This window comes from Pelophylax lessonae (genome assembly GCF_965119305.1).
Source record: "Pelophylax lessonae genome assembly, chromosome: 10".
NCBI lineage: Eukaryota > Metazoa > Chordata > Amphibia > Anura > Ranidae > Pelophylax > Pelophylax lessonae.
This window is the reverse complement of record NC_138777.1, coordinates 108,163,899-108,182,555: the sequence shown is the minus strand read 5'-3', so window position 1 is coordinate 108,182,555 and position 18,657 is coordinate 108,163,899. Positions and strand designations below refer to the sequence as shown.

Sequence of the window (18,657 nt, the reverse complement as noted above, 5' to 3'; positions counted from 1 at the left end):
CATACCCTCGGACAGTGTAAATGCTATCAAGTGGAGGAAAAATTACCGCAGCCACCCACCACCTACCCACTCTGCTATATCAAGCATAAAAAGCTGATTATCAAACTTCCCCCCACAAGTCCACAGACACACATCATAGGAGGATACAGAAACGGAATCTACCACTAAGAATAATTACATTTGATTACCAATACCCTAATGATGTATTTCATTATGCACCGGCCGGTACCCTGTTAAATGTTTAAATGTTTCACGTTGTATGTCTTGTTTTTTTGTTTTCTATGTTTATACTGGTCACATATAATTAGGCTAAGCCAATATCTGTACGGTACTGTAATAACATAAATATTATTCATAATAAATTGCTATGATTTACATTTTACTTCTGAATCCCTAAATTATTGTACTGACCATCTAACCAAACCTTAGTTCTGACACCTGCACAGAACACCTTATGTTTGTCTAGATGGCAACCCACCTCATCATAGAAGGTTAATAGATTGGTCTGGCAAGAACGATTTTTCATGAATCCATGCTGATTACTACTAATTATACTGTTCTCAGTACTAAAATCTTGTATGTAGTCTCTTAACATCCCCTCCAAAATCTTGCAGACTACTGATGTTAGGCTGACTGGCCTATAGTTACCCGGGATATATCTCAGCCCCTTTTTAAATATTGGTACCACGTTGGCTTTTTTTCCAATCAGCTGGCACCATACCCGTCTGTAGACTTCCTTAAAGAGCAAAAATAATGGTCTGGCTATCACCTGGCTGAGCTCTTTAAGAACCCTCGGGTGCAAGCCGGTCCCGGTGATTTATTTATGTTAAGTTTCTCTAGTTTAGTTCTAAGTCTATCTTCTGTTAGCCATGGGGGTACTTCCTGAGGTGTATTATTTAATTTAGCATTACAAGCTGGGTTAGTGTAGCCCCCCAATTCTTTTGTGAAGACTGAAGAGAAGAAATTATTTAACACTTTTGCCTTCTCTCTGTCCTCTGTGGCCAGATTCCCTTCATCATCTTTTATGGGGCCAATGTGTTCTGGCCTCGCTTTCTTACTATTTATATACTTAAAGAATTTATTGGGTTTTTTTTACTCGCTTCCGCTATATGTCTTTCGTGTTATATTTTAGCCGCCTTGATTTCGCCTTTACATTTCTTATTACACTCTTTGTAATGCTTGAATGCTGCCAATGACCCCTCAGCCTTGTATTTTTTAAAGGCCTTTTCTTTAGTATTAATATGCATTTTTATGTTGGAGTTTAGCCACCCAGGGTTTAGTTTTGCTCTTTTAAAATTTTTTCCCTTTGGAATGCACTGACCAATCCCTTTGTTTAGTATGTTCTTGAAGCACTCCCATTTTTCCTCCTTTTTTTTTGTTCCCTGGGTTGTATCCCATTTGATATTTTCTAGCAAAGAGCGCAATTTTGGGAAATTGTCTCTTTTAAAATTCAGTGTCCTTATATTACCCTTGTGTTTCCTGTTACTATGATTAATACTGAAACTTATTATCCTCCCTGGCGGTATGATTATGTCAGGAATTATGTACCAAAAGCGGTACAATTTTTTGCATGGAAATTTGGCGTTATGTATTGAAGGCCTACAATTCTTAGTAAATACTTACTTAAAACTTACCAAAACAAGACTCTAGTAGACATCCCAGATGTGATAAATTTGAAACATAAACACATGAATTATAATCTAATCAATAATATAATTTTATTCAATAATGCAATGAAAAATAATGAAATTTGTCAAATGAAGAAATTCAATACACATCCTGAGTGTGAAACAGTTTGAAGCATGGAACTAGACAAAGTCCGACGTTGCAATCAGGACAATAGTACCTTGTTTCCTTTCTGACTTTTTCCCATTGCAATCCTTCTTGGAACAGCAAACGACGCACATCCTGGTAGGCGCTAACTTTCTTGCGGTTGGCGGTACAAAGTCTACAAAATGACGGCCTGTCAGGCGTTCTGGATTGCCAACGTCAACAGCGCGTCATCCGGGTCTGTTAGCAGATACTGATGGCGTTGGGTGGTTGACGAAAATCTGCTCAGCCACCTTCCAGATAAAGTCCGAATGAACAAGAGGTATGGTAGTGTTTGCTTTATAAAGGATATAGGCGTTCCAAAGGCATTGTTCAAGGAGATGCCTGAAAATCTTTTTGTAGTACTTTTTTTGTTGCTTACGCATCGCCGGGTAAAATGTCATTGCCTGATTGGCTTGGTCGACACCTCCTATTGTGTGATTATAGTCGATCACGACTTGCGGCTTCAGCACATCTGTTACGTGTTTTGTGCGGACCATGGCAGTGGAGGTGCTGTGCACGGTGCTCATGAGACACACGTCCTTTTTGTCTCGCCACCGCATTGCCGTCATTTTACCCTTTTGAAAGGCAACAATCTCTCCCTTTTCTAGCTTTTTCCTGCTAAACATTGATGGCATGTCACGCCGGTTTGGCCTAACAGTACCATACCCATCTGTTTTGTTTAGGAGAAAAACTTCATAAAGTTCCGGAGAGGTGTAAAAATTGTCCGTTGTCACGCAATATCCCTGGTTCAGCAGTGGGTCCAGCAGTGAAAGGACAGAGGATGTGGCCATCCCATAGCCGCTGTACCTGGGATTGAACTTGGTACCTTTCCCGGTGTAAATGATAGCATTCCATATATATCCTGTGGATGATTCACAGAGCATATAAAATTTGATGCCGAACCGCGCTCTTTTGGATGCAATAAATTGTATCCAGCTCAGGCGTCCCTTGTAGGCCATCAGACTTTCGTCCACACTGACATCCCTGTCTGGCACATAGGTCCGCTGGAAGTTGGTGACAGTCATTTGGCACACCTCCCAGATTTTTTTGAGTTTGGGCGCAGGATGCATGGCCTCAAACTCTTCGTTGTTGGCAAAGTGTAAATTTTTCATGATCAGTGAAAAACGATATTCTGACATCACTCTGCCAAAAAATGGAGTGGCCAGCATCTTATTGGTGGTCCAATACCATTTCTGGAGCGGTTTCACCTTCACCCCCTGAAGGATGATGAGTCCCAGAAACTTCCAGATGTCCTCTTTACTGACCGGTTCCCATTTTCTGGATATGGAAAATCTGGCACTCAGCGTAGTGGATTGCTGCTCATTGTAGCGGTTGGTTTCAGTGACGATTTTTAGAATTACCTCCTCAGTTAGAAATAATTTCAGGTACGCCAGAGGGTTGTCACTCTCCACATCAACCTTCATCCCAGGAGATCCAGTGAATCAGAATCTCGGGGGCGCTGCCTGGTCAGCATCGCTGTTTAGAGGGCACCAAGTGCGCACATCACTTAGGTCAGGTGCGGGATCATCAGTGTCACTTTCTGGATCAGTGTCGGTGTCAGAGTCAGATGACAAATCTCCCCACGACTCACTGTCACTCTGTTCTGCGAGAAGCTCCGTGTCGCTGCCGCTGTCGCTGTCGCAGTCACTTATCTGATCCAAAAGCGCATATGTAGGACAGCGCTTTTTTTATGCCATTTTCAAATGATTTTATTTCTCACAAATGACAATTGCAAGGGGCACTGAAAGGGCACTGTGTCTTTTACCAAAGTGATACAGTGTAATCCTCTCAGATTACACTGTATCACCTCCATTTTATATGTTTGTGTTTGGTGCAACTTTGAATTTCCCTCCCTAGTTCCGCTCCCATGCAGCATTGCTGCTGCAGGGAACGGAACCAGGAAGCCCTCATACCGAGAGAAGAGTGGCGGGGATCTCGGCTGGCGATCACAGCAATGGGAGATCATCGCTGGATCACCAGGATAAGGTAAGGAACCCCGCTGCACGCTCTGAACATCCACCCCGAGCATGACTCGGGGATACCGATAGTAGCAGGAAAAATCCACCCCGAGTCACGCTCGGGGATACCGCTAAGGGGGTTAACCTATGGTCACCGTTTCCTAAGTTGCCCCATATTTCTATATCCGTGAGCAGGTCTGTATTTTTGGTATTCAGTTGGTCTAGTACTGCATTGTTTATTGTCGGTGCGTTTACTATATGACCCATAAAATTGTCCTGCAAAACATTTTGGAACTGCCGAGCCTTGGATGAATGTGCGGTTCCTTCTGCCCAGTCTATATCTGGATAATTAAAATCCCCCATTATAATGACATCTCCCATCCTTGCTGCCACTCCAATCTGTGAAAAGAGGTCCGCCTCCCCCTCCTCCCTCTGGTTGGGGGGCCTATAGCATACGCCCAATATTACTTTTCCCATAGTGCCTTCCCTTTGAAGTTCTTCCCATAGGGATTCTACCTCATCCATATCTCCAATATTAATATCATCCCTCATATTTACCTGTACACTGTTCTTAATATACAGACATACTCCTCCCCCTTTTTTACCTTCTCTATCTCTGCTCATATATCAGCAGCTCCAACTCTCCCATCTTGTTGGCCAGGCTTCTAGCATTGGTATACAAACCTCGTAATTTTGACCGGATGCAAACTATATCCTGTGATCTTTCCCCATACCCACCTTGGATTTAGGAACTCTGAACACCCTACCGCTAATGTCCCCATTTGTGCCCGCTGAACCTTGCTCCCCACTGGCTAATTCTACATCTGTACCCTCCCCCCCATCACCTAGTTTAAAAGCCCCTCTAACTTGTTGGCCATCTTCTCACCCAGTACGGTTGCATCCTCCCCATTTAGGTGCAATCCGTCCCTACTAAAGAGCCGGTAGCCGACTGAAAAGTCGGCCCAGTTCTCCAGGAACCCAAAACCCTCCTTACTACACCAGCTCTTGAGCCCCTTGTTAACTTCCCTAATCTCCCGCTGCCTCTCTGGTGTGGCTCGAGGTACAGGTAGTATTTCTGAAAATACTACCTTGGAGGTCCTACTCTTCAACTTAGCTCCTAAGTCCCTGAAATCATTTTTTAGGACTCTCCATCTCCCTCTGCCTATGTCATTGGTACCCACGTGTACCATGACAGCTGGGTCTTCCACAGCCCCACCCAGTAATCTGTCCACCGATCCGTGATGTGCCGAACCCGAGCGCCCGGTAAACAACAGACAGTTCGGCGCTCACGGTCTTCGTGACAGATTGCCCTGGCTGTCCTTCTAATAATTGAGTCCCCTACCACCAGAACCTGTCTTTCCTTTCCCTTTCTCCCGCCCTCACTGGAGGAGTTCTTCCCCTGGCAGCTAGGGGCGTCACTCTGCTCCAGCAATGCGGGTCCCTGACTGGTTTCCCCAACATCACGCAACAGGGCGAATTTATTGAGGTGGTCCAGTTCAGGACCGGCCTCCTTGCCTTGTTCCCTTCTACCCCTCCTAACTGTCACCCATATACTCTGCTCTGATACCTGCACCCTTTTATCTCCGCCCTCCTCTGTGCAGGCCCCTGCTCACATCTGACGGGTACGCTCCCAGCTCTCCTTCAGTATGGACATTCTTCTCAGTGTTGCCAGTTGCTTCCCTAGATTCAGGACCTGAGCTTTCAGGGAAGCAACGTGCTTACATTTTGTGCAGCTGTATTCGCCCTCGATCGCATGATCAAGGAATGGATACATGTCACAAGATGTACACCGAATCGCATCTCCACACCCGCCGGGCATTGTACCCACTAATCTAATCTGATGGGGATTCAGTAATTTAAGTCTGTCCTGTGTGGCTGTTTTCTAGCTACCTAACTCTACTTTCTTACCCTCTGGTACTCTGTGACACTCACTGACACTCACTGACACACACAGGCACTCACTGACACTCATTGACACTCACTGACACACTCACGCTAAGGTAAAATCAGAATATGTAGTAAAATCAGTTTAAGCTATTTCAGTACAGGAGACAACTGTGCAAGACTAAGGATTGAGGGGAGTTGCCAGGGAGAACTCCCACAATGCAAAATTATAAATGGGCTCCTAAAGTTTTACAGTGGTACAAATAAAATTTATAGCAGTGCGAAGAGCAATGGTGTGCACTGGACAGTTCAAAGTAAACATTTAGCATCTTAGAAAAACAATGTGACACTTGAATGTGACAAACTGCTAGTAGCAAATACAATTTAAAAATAATTGAAAACATATTTTTCTCGGACCTGGTAATTTATTTTATTTGGTTATTTCTCTTTTAGAGTGTCTGGCATTTCACAAAAAATTGAAGAATACCATATGTGCTCAAACAAGGTTTCTTAGCACCTACGATGGGACAGAAAACATGTGTCTGCAAGATGTCTATACAGAAAGTGTTTTGGAACTATCAGGAACTAAACACATGTTAGATCATGGCAATGGATCTCAGAGCACGCTGGACCTTCATAACATTTTTAGTGACCAGGGAATTATAAATGAAAATGCTGACACCATCATAATACTTGGGGATGCAGGCACTGGCAAAAGCACATTGCTTCAACACATTCAACATCTCTGGGCACGAGGACAAGCTTTCCAAAAGTTTTGCTTCACCTTCCCCTTTAGTTGTAGAAGGTTGTGTTGTATTACAAAGCCAATTTGTCTAAAAACTCTTTTTTTTGAACAGTGTTGCTGGCCTGACCGACATCAGGAAGAAATATTTCAATTCATCATAGATCATCCCAGTCAAGTCCTCATAATGTTTGATGGATTTGATGAGTTAAAGTTTTCTTTCACAGAGGATAATAGGCACTGTTCTCCCTTAGAACCTACAAGCATTGCAAGTATTGTTTTTAACCTCATTGAAGGAAACCTAATGAAGGACTGCATGAAAGTTGTTACAAGCAGGCCGGATGCTGTCACTGTGGCATTACGGAAATACATCAAGAAGGAAATCAACTTGAGGGGATTTTCAGAAGAAGCCATTGAGACTTTTATAAAGAAACATCACAACAACCCAGACATATCCAGAGATATCATTAGTTTGATAAAAAACAGCTCATCCCTTACTGGGCTGTGCCATATTCCAGTCTTCTGTTGGATTATTTCAAAGTGTCATAAGGAACTTATTAACAGTGACTACAAAAGTCCACAGACTATGACCGATATGTACATGCTAACTCTAAAACACTTTCTCTTACATGCTTCAACAAACTTAAAGCGAACACAAAATATTCTTTCAGAAAGGACTAATTCTGTCAAGCACCTTGGCAAGATAGCGCTCAGTGGTCTCCGTAAAGGTTTGTATGTGTTTTCTCCTCAGGAGATTGCCAAAGCAGGAATAACAGAAGACGATCTCTCTTTAGGTTTTCTTGTTATCTCCAAAAACTTTTTAGATGAAGGACAAACTTCTTCACAGTACTACGAGTTCCTCCATATCACATTTCAATGCTTCTTTGCTGCTCTGTACATTGTAATGGGTGATCAAATGGACTCCTCTATATTATGCCAACTATTTAAGTGGAAAAGAAGTAAAACAAGGAACTCCCTTACTCAAAGACTTCCTATATCATGTTTACAACCTGTTTTTCAAAGACAAACTAAAATGATTTTACAGACCATAGAGATTAGAAATCTTCAAATTACAGCCACATTTGTAGCTGGGCTCTTTTCTGCTGTACTGAACAACTTAATGGTTGACTCATGGCAACCAGAAAAACTGACCAAGAAATGTAAAACTGTCAAAAAGTGTTTGGCTAAGGCAATCCAGAAACACTTTAAGTCAATACCACCAGCATTGCCAGATGAGAAAAAAGCCATGCATGCCATGCCTGAGTTTGTCTGGCTTATAAAGTGTCTTTATGAAATGCAGGATATCACTTTGGCTGAGAGAGCTATACAGGGTCTTGCTGTTGATCATCTGAAAATGACCTACTGTGGCATTGGTCCAGCTGAATGCACAGCATTGGCCTATGTACTAAAGCATTTAAAAATCCCAGTTGGTATACAATTGGACCACAACTCAGTTGGTGACACTGGAATTGAGCAGTTGATTCCCTGTCTTCATATCTGCCATGCTCTATAGTAAGTATGTTTGACTATGAATCTATTTTAAGTTCAATGTGTTTTTATTATTTTATTATTCAGGGTTACATCATGTACCATGTATCATGTACATATAAGAGCATAATTGCAAATACAAAATATCAAAGGGACATTAGTGGAATACTTACATATACAGTATGCATAAAAAACCCATTATAGTATAAAAACGTGTCATGTCCTACAGAGACATCACCAAACTTGATTAGTTAGTTATATGACCAAGAAGCAGCTAGAAAGGGTTGGAGGGGTTGCAAGAGGGAAGACAACATTGGAGCATAAGGGGAGGAAAAATTAAGGACAAAAAGGGAAAAGAAAGGAAAAGCAATTGACTACAGCCATTTGACTGCATACAAGTCATTATTGCCTACTGCCTACTATTGTTTTTTTAAATAAGACACACAATTTATAGCTGAAGCCATTTTTTTTAATTGTGGTTAGAGTAGGGGGAAGTGTGCCTCATTAGGGAGATTTCCTTTTACATCCTGTCCTGTCCTGTAGACTCAACAGGAAGCAGGAGAATATCTTTACAATATCCAATTACCTCTTAGACAGTTGCCCTCATTGGAAGATTTTTCTTTTGGCAACTTGAAATTTAGGATTTACACTAACTTTAATGCCTGGTGACATTGATGATCAGGGCAATTAGAAAGAGCGACTCTTCCTAACAGGGACACAGACAGAAATGAAAATTCTAACAGCACACCAATCTATCCAAATCTTAAAAAAAAAAAAATTGCCTTTAGTTATATTTTAGGCACATATAAACCCCAAAGCAAAAATTAGCATTTTTTTTAAGCGTTTTTTCCTTTATTTTTGCCTGATAATCCTACCAGTGACACAATTCCTGTCCTATGGGAATAACGCTCTCTCATTGCACTGTAGCTATGGAAGAGCAGTATTGTAGCTGCTCTCCTGATTTGAAGTACAAGGACCTCCTCCTCTACACATTTCCATTACATAGGGGGAGGGACAACTAAATGTAAGGAGCCAATTATTGTTATTTTATGCACTTTTATTAAAATCGACAGTATTACACTATTTTGGCTATCTTATGTGTCTTTATATATGCGGGCTCTACCTTCACACGTATGAGTAATGCATAAGAAAAAATAAGATAAAGGAGCAGGATATTCTGAAAGAGGTAAGGTCTGATCCACCTATATAAAGGGATCACAGGCGTTGGGGGTCTTTGTGACCTGCTTCAATCTAGTAAGAGGCAAAAAGTGACACACCCCACCACCTGGAGCACCTAAGATCCAAGCAATTAAATATATCCAGTTTTTTCCCTGCATGAATTGACTTGGACTATGAACTATCCATAAGCACTTTAATCACTTAAAGCACGATAATAGTGGGCACAATATTTTTGGTACAATAATTCATGATATATAATCTATCCGTGGATGCACAAGCAAGCACTTTATTTTGGCACTATTGTTGTACAGCACTTGCACTTTATAAATTAATTATTTATGTATACTGTATATGTATGCACCACTGATGTTTGTACTGAGTTTTGTGAATTTTTAGAAAGGTTTTTCAATAAGTATACACTCTCAAATTATTTATATTTTTCACTAAAAAAGATTACCAGCGCCTTTTTACCATTCATTTACACACAGTGGGAGGGGTTTGAAGTTCGCAGAAAATAGATGGGAAAACCGATAACATTATATTAAATTTCAGTTGTCCATTGCCAGTTACAGGGATACTGGGTTTCTATCAGGATCATCAGGTTATTTTTATGTACCCCAAGATTAAAAAAAAACAAAAAAACAAATGCAGGCATTTCATCTACGGACTTGTTAGATGCAATACTGTATATTATATTTATGCATTTTATAGATAAGCTGAGGATGAAAGTGTTACTGTTCCTGTAACAAAATTGTTAGTTGACAATGGATTCGCTAATTTTTTTTTAATAAAAAAAATTCTGAGGCATTCATTGTGATAAAATGTATTTACAAGTTATCACAAGAATAGAAGTGATAGCTGAACTCCAGGGGAACAGCAGATTGAAAGCCAAAAATGTATAAATGTCTTACCTGACAATTTTGTAACTTATTCAGCCTATCGTATGCTTCAGATAAACTGGAAGCACCCCTGGCATCTTTAAAAAAAAAAAAATTATAAGATTACCTTTGGTGCCTATAACCACAGGTTCTTTTCATCCTCTATCACATTCAGTACAAGTTAAAGCTACATATATAGGTGATTCACTCATGTGCAATTTCTTGGTTGCCCTAAACAATGTTTTTAGACACCAAAACTGATGGGAAATGCAAGAACCTAGAGAACGAAGTTACCTCACCCAGTCACCACAATGTATATTATTAAATGTTCAACTACTTGATCAATTTCCCTCCAAAGAATTTTCCATAGGACTAGATTGGATTTCCTGCTGTGTATGACCACATTATTATTATTCAGAGTTTTTATAGCACCAACAGTTTGCACAGAGCTTTAAAATATAAAGGATAGACATAGGTGTGTGCATGGGGTGTGCCAGGGCACACCCTAATCACCCCATGCGGTGCATATTCCCCCTGCTGTCAGGGCCCTCCATGTCACACACCCCCACCCCCGTTACCCCACAGTGCTGTCGGCCTCTCTCCTCTTTTGCTGACTGCTGCGGTGCATAGTTTAGAATGGAGAGCAGGGGAAGGGGCTGGTAAATATGTCATTCACAGGCCCCTTCCTTTTCTGATCAGTACCCATCACTCACTGTGTTCATTCATAACTGAAGCACAGTAAACACATTTTATTATGCTTCGGTTTGTGAATGAGCAGAGAAAGGGACTGGGGAATCTGTGTACTCAGTCCCTTTCCCCATCTCAAAAGTTTAGAGCCTTGATATTTCACTAAAGCCCCCCCCCCCCAATAGTGCTCCTAAAAAAATTGTTAAAAAAAATGTAAAAAAATAATTTTAAAATTTGCAAAATAAAATAATAAAAATAAAAAACTACTGACACCATCTATTGCCCTACTGACACCATCCACTTCCCTACTGACACCGTCCTCTCTCCTACTGGCAAAGTCCACTGCCCTAATGACACCATCCACTGCTCTACTGATGTGCTTTGGGTTTGAGCTTTGCGTTTGAGCTTTGCAGTGCACACCCTAATGCAATAAGCCAAATAACCTATGTGGATACAGTACAGTTACAATACAATTCAATAAAACAGGGTTAGGATGGCCTTGTTTATGAGAGTTTACAAATAAAATACCTAAAATACCACAGTGATTGGCATAAAGCACATTTATTATAGGAAAACTGTGGTGGGGATGGGGGAGGGGGATTAGATCTCCCTATCTAGTTTTATGAGACTTAATTATTGCTAGTGGATGTTCAGGCCTTAAAATGTTGTCTTGTGAAATAAGTTAACTAACAGCAAATACTTTTTGTTTTTTAGCTTGAGAGACAATAAAATCACTGACAAGGGACTCTGTAGCCTTTTAGAGCATGCATTAGCATGGCAAAATTTCCAGAAGCTTGCGTAAGTACATATCACAACATTAAAAATAAGTGCCATTATATACAGTATGTACAATAAACCTTGAAATTCTTTTTAGGCACACTATATGTGGTCAATAATCAAATAACTGGAGGATAACTGTGTAGGCAAAGCTGATTATTAAAGTGGAGCTCCACCCAATAGGGGAAGTTACGCTTTAAGGCATTCTCCCCCGCTCCTGTTTGTGAAATGGTGCTTTTGAGGAGGAGGGGGGGATGGCGGTTTTGACAGGTACCCACTCCCGCTCCAACCGCCTAGGTGATCGGAAGCAGAAGTTCTCCTTCCTTTCCCTCTCCCACTTGAAGTCTTCTGGGACACATGACAGGTCCAAGAAGACTGCGCACAGGACAGTTCACAGTGGGCACCCGGCTGTGAAGCCGCAAGCTGTCACAGTCGGGTGCCCAAAGTAAAGATGCCGGCTCTGGCGTGAAAGGACACGGCTGGGGTGAGAACATTGCTGGATGGTGAGAAAGGTGAGTGTGTGTTTATTAAAAGTCAGCAGCTACAGTTTTTGTAGCTGCTGACTTTTAATTTTCACCTAAGAGACACTGGAGCTCCTCTTTAAATGTGCAGGGAAAATGCCTATGCACAAGGGATTTGAGAAGAGAATATTTTTACCTTTAACAGCTTTGGCATTACATATGTTGAGGATCTGGTGCATGAGCTGAAAATGTGATAATTTAGGTTTAATTTGTCCTGCAACAACATTACCCTCACTGTGTCTATTTATTGTGTAACAAACTACTCACTCCACTAATTTGTGTGAATATACCAAATGCAAGTGCTTAATAAATTTCCAGGCACTCTTCCTCTTGTGAAAAGCATTCAAAACTTATTTTCCACAAAAAAACATTATTATTGTATACATTACAAAATAAAAACCTTCATATAAATTACTTTAATTGTGTGTCCTCCCAGCTTATGAATAAAGTGTCTTCCTTAGTCTTTCGTTTTGCATCAATACCAAAAGGTTAGTCCCACCCCCACCTTTCACATTGTGCGCTCAGCTTAACCACTTGCCGACCAGCCGCCGGATATATCCGGTGGCAGGTCGGCAGGTTCCCGCGAATCGGCGTACCTGTATGGCGGTTCACGGGACGATCCTGGGGCGCATGCACGTGCCACTCGCCAGCGGGGAGGCTAATCCACAGGGCCAGGCACCCGCGATCACTCCCCGTGAAGAAAGAACGGCGGTCTGCTGTTGTAAACACAGAAGATCATTGTTGTCTCAGCTATCAACATAGAGCTCCTGTGTTCCTCCTGAGCCGAGTATTTCACACAATGGAAGCAATACAAAGAAAACAGGATACTTTTTCATACAAGTACATGGTATATCAGGTACACATCAGGAATATAAAATGTACAGTTGACATATTCTTTAAAGTGTGGACCTGTTATCTAAAACAATAGGTCAACTGTGCCTTACCTTTAAGGGGTCTTTTTCCAAGGGTCCACCAATCTTCCCTCCTAGTGATCTTTGATTCCTGAACAAATTACTGCCAATCCCACAGGCTCCTCCACTAAAAAAAGAAAAACTGGCATTTAAACTGCAATTAAATCTATTACCTCTTCACCAAAAAAGTGCATATGCATCAAAGTGCCTATAATCTGTGCAAATCACATAATAGTCCAAATGTGCATTAATCATATCTAATCTCATATGAATGTGAAAATATACATAATCACATGTGCATATACCAACATTATGAAAAATGAATAAATAAATAAAAAATAATGAAAAAATATATTGAAAAAATATCAAAGTCCCAAACAGTTCAAAATTGTAAGCAAGTGGCCAGTGAAAGTGCTTAGGTGCTTCTTAGTATGCAGATCAGTGCAATCCGTGCCACAATAAGGTGCAATCTTGTGAAGATCCACTCCCTAAGGATGTTCCACTTACCAGACTGTCAGGACCCCCTAGCAGTACTGCATGTGGGTCAAACATGCTAAATCCAGTGTGGAATGAGCTCTGTGTCCTTTAGGCTAGTTGGAAAGCGATCTCCCCCAGATATGCCAGTAGAATAAAAACCATAGGGAATTAAACTCACAATAGCGTAATCCTGTTTGGATAGTTTATTGTGTGTAGCAAATAAGATAACACTCACATTTTTGTAGATAAAAACAGGCCATGTATCAAATTCAATCAGACTGCGGCAGACTTCCTGGAAAGCGGAAGATATATACCTATGGCTACAATTACAAAAGCTTGAATCATATAAGACTGTGTATGAATATAAATTAATGTGAAAAAAATAGACTGTCTGTCGATGCTAGTTCCCATCCAACAAGGACAGAAACTTGTTACCACCACAGTAATACCCCCACAGGTGTGTGATGTGTAGAACATCCAAACACAGAACCCGCAAAACCATGCACTTTATATCCACCAATAAGGGTACCGATTTTAAAATAGAAAAATTAATTTCCTGTGAGACAACTCATGTTACATACCTACTAGAATGTCCATGTAAGCTCCAGTATGTGGACAGAACCACCGGAAAATTAGGAGTCCGGCTACGAGAGCACATAACCAACATAAAAAAGGGGTTCAAAAACCATAGTTTATCCAATCATTTCAGATTAGTGCATAATAAGGACCCAACAGGACTCAAATTCTGTGGTATAGACAGAATAATGCCCAACTAGAGAGGTGGTAATCTCACTAGAGGGATATCTCAAAATGAAAGGAAATGGATTTACCTTTTAAATACGATGTATCCCAAGGGGTTGAATGTTGATTTTGACCTCAATTGTTTTGTTATCCAACTGGTAAAGTATCTAATTATACATTTCATTGATCATCTTTATTGTTTTTAATATATATTTTTAAAAATATTTTAATATATTCTAATATTTTTATTACAATTTCATCTTCCATAATATTAATTGGCTTCCTCTTTTTTTTTTCACAAAAAGGTGCTTTATTGAGGAAGTCAAAACAAGTAACAGATAAACAAGTATCATTAATAGATATACAAAGCATGAAACATATAAAAAATTTTCAATGGACATTACGTCAAGGGATACAGCGATAGTATGACTAAAGAGAAAATAATCCATAAGGTATCCTCTAACAATACATTGAGTAAGCTGAGCACACCAAATTATGGTTTCACACAATTTTATAGCATTAATCATCAATGAGAGGTGTGTGTATAGTCATTGGTTGAATCAACAATACAAATGCTAAAATTAGTGAACACATAACTGAATCCTTCGGCCCCCTGACAAAGCTGAGGTGCCCGTCAAGGGGAGGAAGAGGATAGTGTGTGAAAGAGAGAGAGATGGAGAAGAAAAGAGGACATACAAAGTAAAGGGGGATGGGGGGGGGGGAGGGGAGGGTGGGGAGGGTGTGTAGTAAAAAGACTTACTATTCCTTACTATTCTCAGGTAAGAACTCATCTTGCAAGGAATCCAAAGGCCTGCTGCGTACTAGATGGAACAAGGGCGTTTTTTCAAGTGGATAGATTATTTTTTAGAGATAGATACTCCGGAGATACAGTAAAAAGTGACCAGGTGGACCACATTTTATGAAACCTGTCGTTTCTTTCCGTTTTCATAGCAGCTGTTTTTTCCATGTCGTAGATTTGATCTACCTTTGAGATCCAGTCCCTGATTTGTGGGGAGTTAGTAGAGTTCCAATGAAGAGGGACCAGACATTTAGCTGAGTTTAACAAGTGCCTCACAAGCGAGAATTTGTACTTATGATAGGAAAATGAGTTGATATGTAGTAGGAAAGTTGACGCATCAAAGTTGAGGTCAATCCCTGTGATGTGTTTGATCCAAAAAGTAGAAACTAAAGAAACTAAACTGCCTTGAGCTGTTCCACACCGCCAACACCTGTCTGATAATTTGGGGTACCAGTGTTTCAGTTTGGTTGGGGTCCTGTACCACTGTGTTCTAATTTTAAATGCATTTTCTTGAAGTTTCGTGCTAAGCGAACATTTATATGAAAAGATGCACGATCTCCTCCATTGTGCTGCAGACATTTTTTTGCCCAGATCTCTTTCCCACAAACCCTTGAAGGGATCAGGGGAGTCCACTGGGGTAATGTTTAACCACTTATAGGCTAAGGAAGTAACTTTTCTCATTGGAGCCTGGAGTGAGCAACAATGTTCAAAGTAAGTTCTCTCAAGAGAAGTGCTTTGTTCTTGCAGTTTTGGAGGAAACCATGGATCTGGACATAATTCCAGTAAGTCAAGTGATGAGTGGAAGAGCATTTATTACGTAAGTCTCCAAAATTCAGGAATTTAGAGTTAAGAAAGCAATGTGAAGCTGTCAAAGGGGTCGGTGTTCCCTTAACTACTTTGATTAACGATTTGTTTTGCACTCCTGGAGGGAAGTCTGGATTGTTGTATAAGGAGGTAAGCGGGCTCGGGTAAGATGAAAGACCATATTTTGTCATTGATTTTTGGAAGATGAAGAGGGTGGTATTGATCAATGGATGTGTCTTGATTTCTGCTGGAAAGGTATTACGACTAGACCATAAAAGACGATGTGTGTCGTAAATGGACCAGTGTTTTTCAATGTTGACCCAGGCTTTAGACTCACCATGGCAATGCCAATCGATTATCCTAGTAAGATGTGTGGCTATATAATATTTATAGAAATGTGGTATTCCCATACCTCCATCCTCTCTGTTTTGTTGGAGGTACGAAAAATTAATTCTTGGGTGTCTGTTAGCCCAGATAAAACTCCTTTGTAAACAAGTGAGCTTGCGAAAGATGGAGGTGGGAATATGGATCGGGAAGTACCGTCATTTTAATTACAGCCGCCCTCCCGAACCATGAAAATTTACCCTTGTCCCATCTCTTGAGGTCACTAACCAATCTCTTCAGTAAAGGGAGGAAATTGGTCTCAAAAAGTTTTTCTGGTTTTGATGTAAGTCTGATACTCAAATATTTTAAGGAGGATTGTTCCCAACGGTAAGGGCAATTTGCTTTGGTAAGATCTATCATATGGGGCGGGAGAGTCAAATTTATAGCTTCTGATTTAGAATTATTGACTTTAAAGTTGGATAGATATTTGTAAGAGGAGACGAGTATAAAGGTATAAAGCTCGAATCCACTACATCATATTGGAACCAAATCCAATATGGGCACAAGTTGCGAAGAGAAAATCCCATGATACTCGATCAAAAGCTTTCTCAGCGTCCGTAGACAGCAGGAGGCCCTCGAAGCCGGCCCTTTGGGCGCCGTGGATTCAATTTATTGACTTAATTACATTGTCTCTGGCTTCTCTGCCAGGCATGAACCCGACCTGGTCTGGTCCTATTATTTTTCCTAGAAGGGGTCTAATCCTATCCGCCAGAATTTTTGCTAAGATCTTAAGTTCAATAGGGATATCGGTCTGTAATTGGAACAAATGGTCGCATCTTTATCGGGTTTGGGTATCACAGTGATGTGGGCCATCAAAAAATCATTAGAGGGTTTGTGATTATTCTTTAATATGTTAAGGGCTTCGGAAAGATATGGGGAGAGGGTGTCAATAAAAGTTTTATAATACTGTGAGGTGAAGCTGTCCGGGCCTGGACTCTTTCCAGACTTTAGGGATTTGATAGGTAATTTAACCTCGTCAATGGTAATCTCGGATTCTAAGAGTGTTAAGCTATCATGATCCAGAGTGGGTAAACCACTTTCAACCAAATATTCCCTGATGGCATGTGCTCGGGGCATTGTGCTAGAATCAGGTTTGTTTTGGGGAGGTAAATTATAGACTTTAGTGTAGAAATCCTTGAAAGGGTTTGCTATAGCTCTAGAATCCTGTATAAGAAGGTCATTTGCGTTTCTAACACCCGAGATATTGTTGGCAGTTTGAGTTTCCCTTAGTGCCCTAGCCAGTATTTTACCTGATTTATCGCCTTGTTCGTAATATATGGATTTTTGAAGGAAAAGGATGCGCGTAGCGTTCAAATCCAATAGAGTCTGCAGATCTCTCCTGGATTGAATCAGTTCCTTCTCTACTTTTCTAGCTAGGGAATGTTTATGTTTTGTCTCAAGTTCTCTAATCCTAGAGATCAGTTTAGCTCTTGTTTCCTCTTTTTCCCTTTTTTCTGTGCACCGATGCGAATCAACTCGCCTCTGCTCACCTCCTTATGAACCTCCCATACTGTAATAGGTGAGATCTCTTGTGAGACATTCTCCGTAAAATAGTTATTTAGCACAGATTAAATGTGAGTCTGAGTGGGAAGGTCAATTAGTAAAGACGGGTTGAGTCTCCACGAGCGAGAGCAAGTGTGCACAGGGGAGAACCGCAGATGGAGAGAGGTTTGTGAGTGATCTACAATAGTAATTAGTCCTATCTCGGCTTTCACCACATCTGCGAGATCTCTTTGGGAAATAAAAATGTTATCGATTCTAGTATATCGGTTATGAGGAGCAGAGAAAAAAGTAAAATCTTTTGTGGAAGGATGTAATGTCCTCCACGTGTCTATCAGCGTTAGGGATTGTAGAGATAATTCAATTTTCTTAAGGACTGCATAGGAGATGCTAGAGTTTCCCATGGAGGTGTCACATAAGGGATTTAAAGGGATATTAAAATCTCCCCCTAGGATAATACATCCCTTTGCAAAACTTTTCAATTCAGACATTGCTTGGTTACAAAACGACAGATGTGCTCGATTTGGAAAATAAACGTTTGCTAATGTAATCGGTTTATTGGCCAGGGTACCAGAGACAAAAATATATCTGCTATCTGGGTCAGCTAGTTGTTTATCAAAGACAAAAGGTGTATTCTAATGAAGCAGGATAGCTACACCATTCATCTTTGCTTGGTCATTTGAGGCATAGTAAGCAGTCGGAAAGAATTTATTCATCATAGATGGGTGAGCGGAACCTTTAAAGTGTGTTTCCTGTAAGAATACCACTTGGGGTTTGCACTTTTTAAGTTCATATATAATTTTTTCCTTTTTTCGGGTATATTTAAGCCATTAATGTTGTGAGAAATCAAAAAAGGTGTCTTACCTAAGTGTGAGTATACCATGGTGGTCAGTTGAGGATCTCCTTTCAGTTAGGGTTCACACCTATAAAAGCTCAAAATATGCAAGTAAGCAAAAATCAGTTGGGTATGTGAGAAGCAGGGGGAAGGGGGACCGGGGAAGGGGATGGGAAAAGACACACAAGGGCAGAAAAAGATAGGAGGTACAAGAAGAAAGAGTCTAGGGAAAAGTAGGGTGAGAGAAAACTCTCAATGTAGCGAAGTCGGATGGAACGAG

The 18,657-nt window shown here is 40.7% G+C and overlaps 1 protein-coding gene across 1 annotated transcript in view; it reads left to right on the top strand.

The window, feature by feature from the left end:
• Nucleotides 1–18,657, top strand: part of NOD2 (nucleotide binding oligomerization domain containing 2) — a gene marked incomplete at its 3' end in the record, with an annotated part of 121,443 nt that overhangs the window by 32,970 nt on the left and 69,816 nt on the right. Inside the window, exons 3-4 of the mRNA XM_082269707.1 lie at nucleotides 6,108–7,908; nucleotides 11,343–11,426. Coding sequence (XP_082125833.1) covers nucleotides 6,108–7,908; nucleotides 11,343–11,426 — 1,885 coding nt within the window. The remainder of the gene's footprint in view (nucleotides 1–6,107; nucleotides 7,909–11,342; nucleotides 11,427–18,657) is intronic.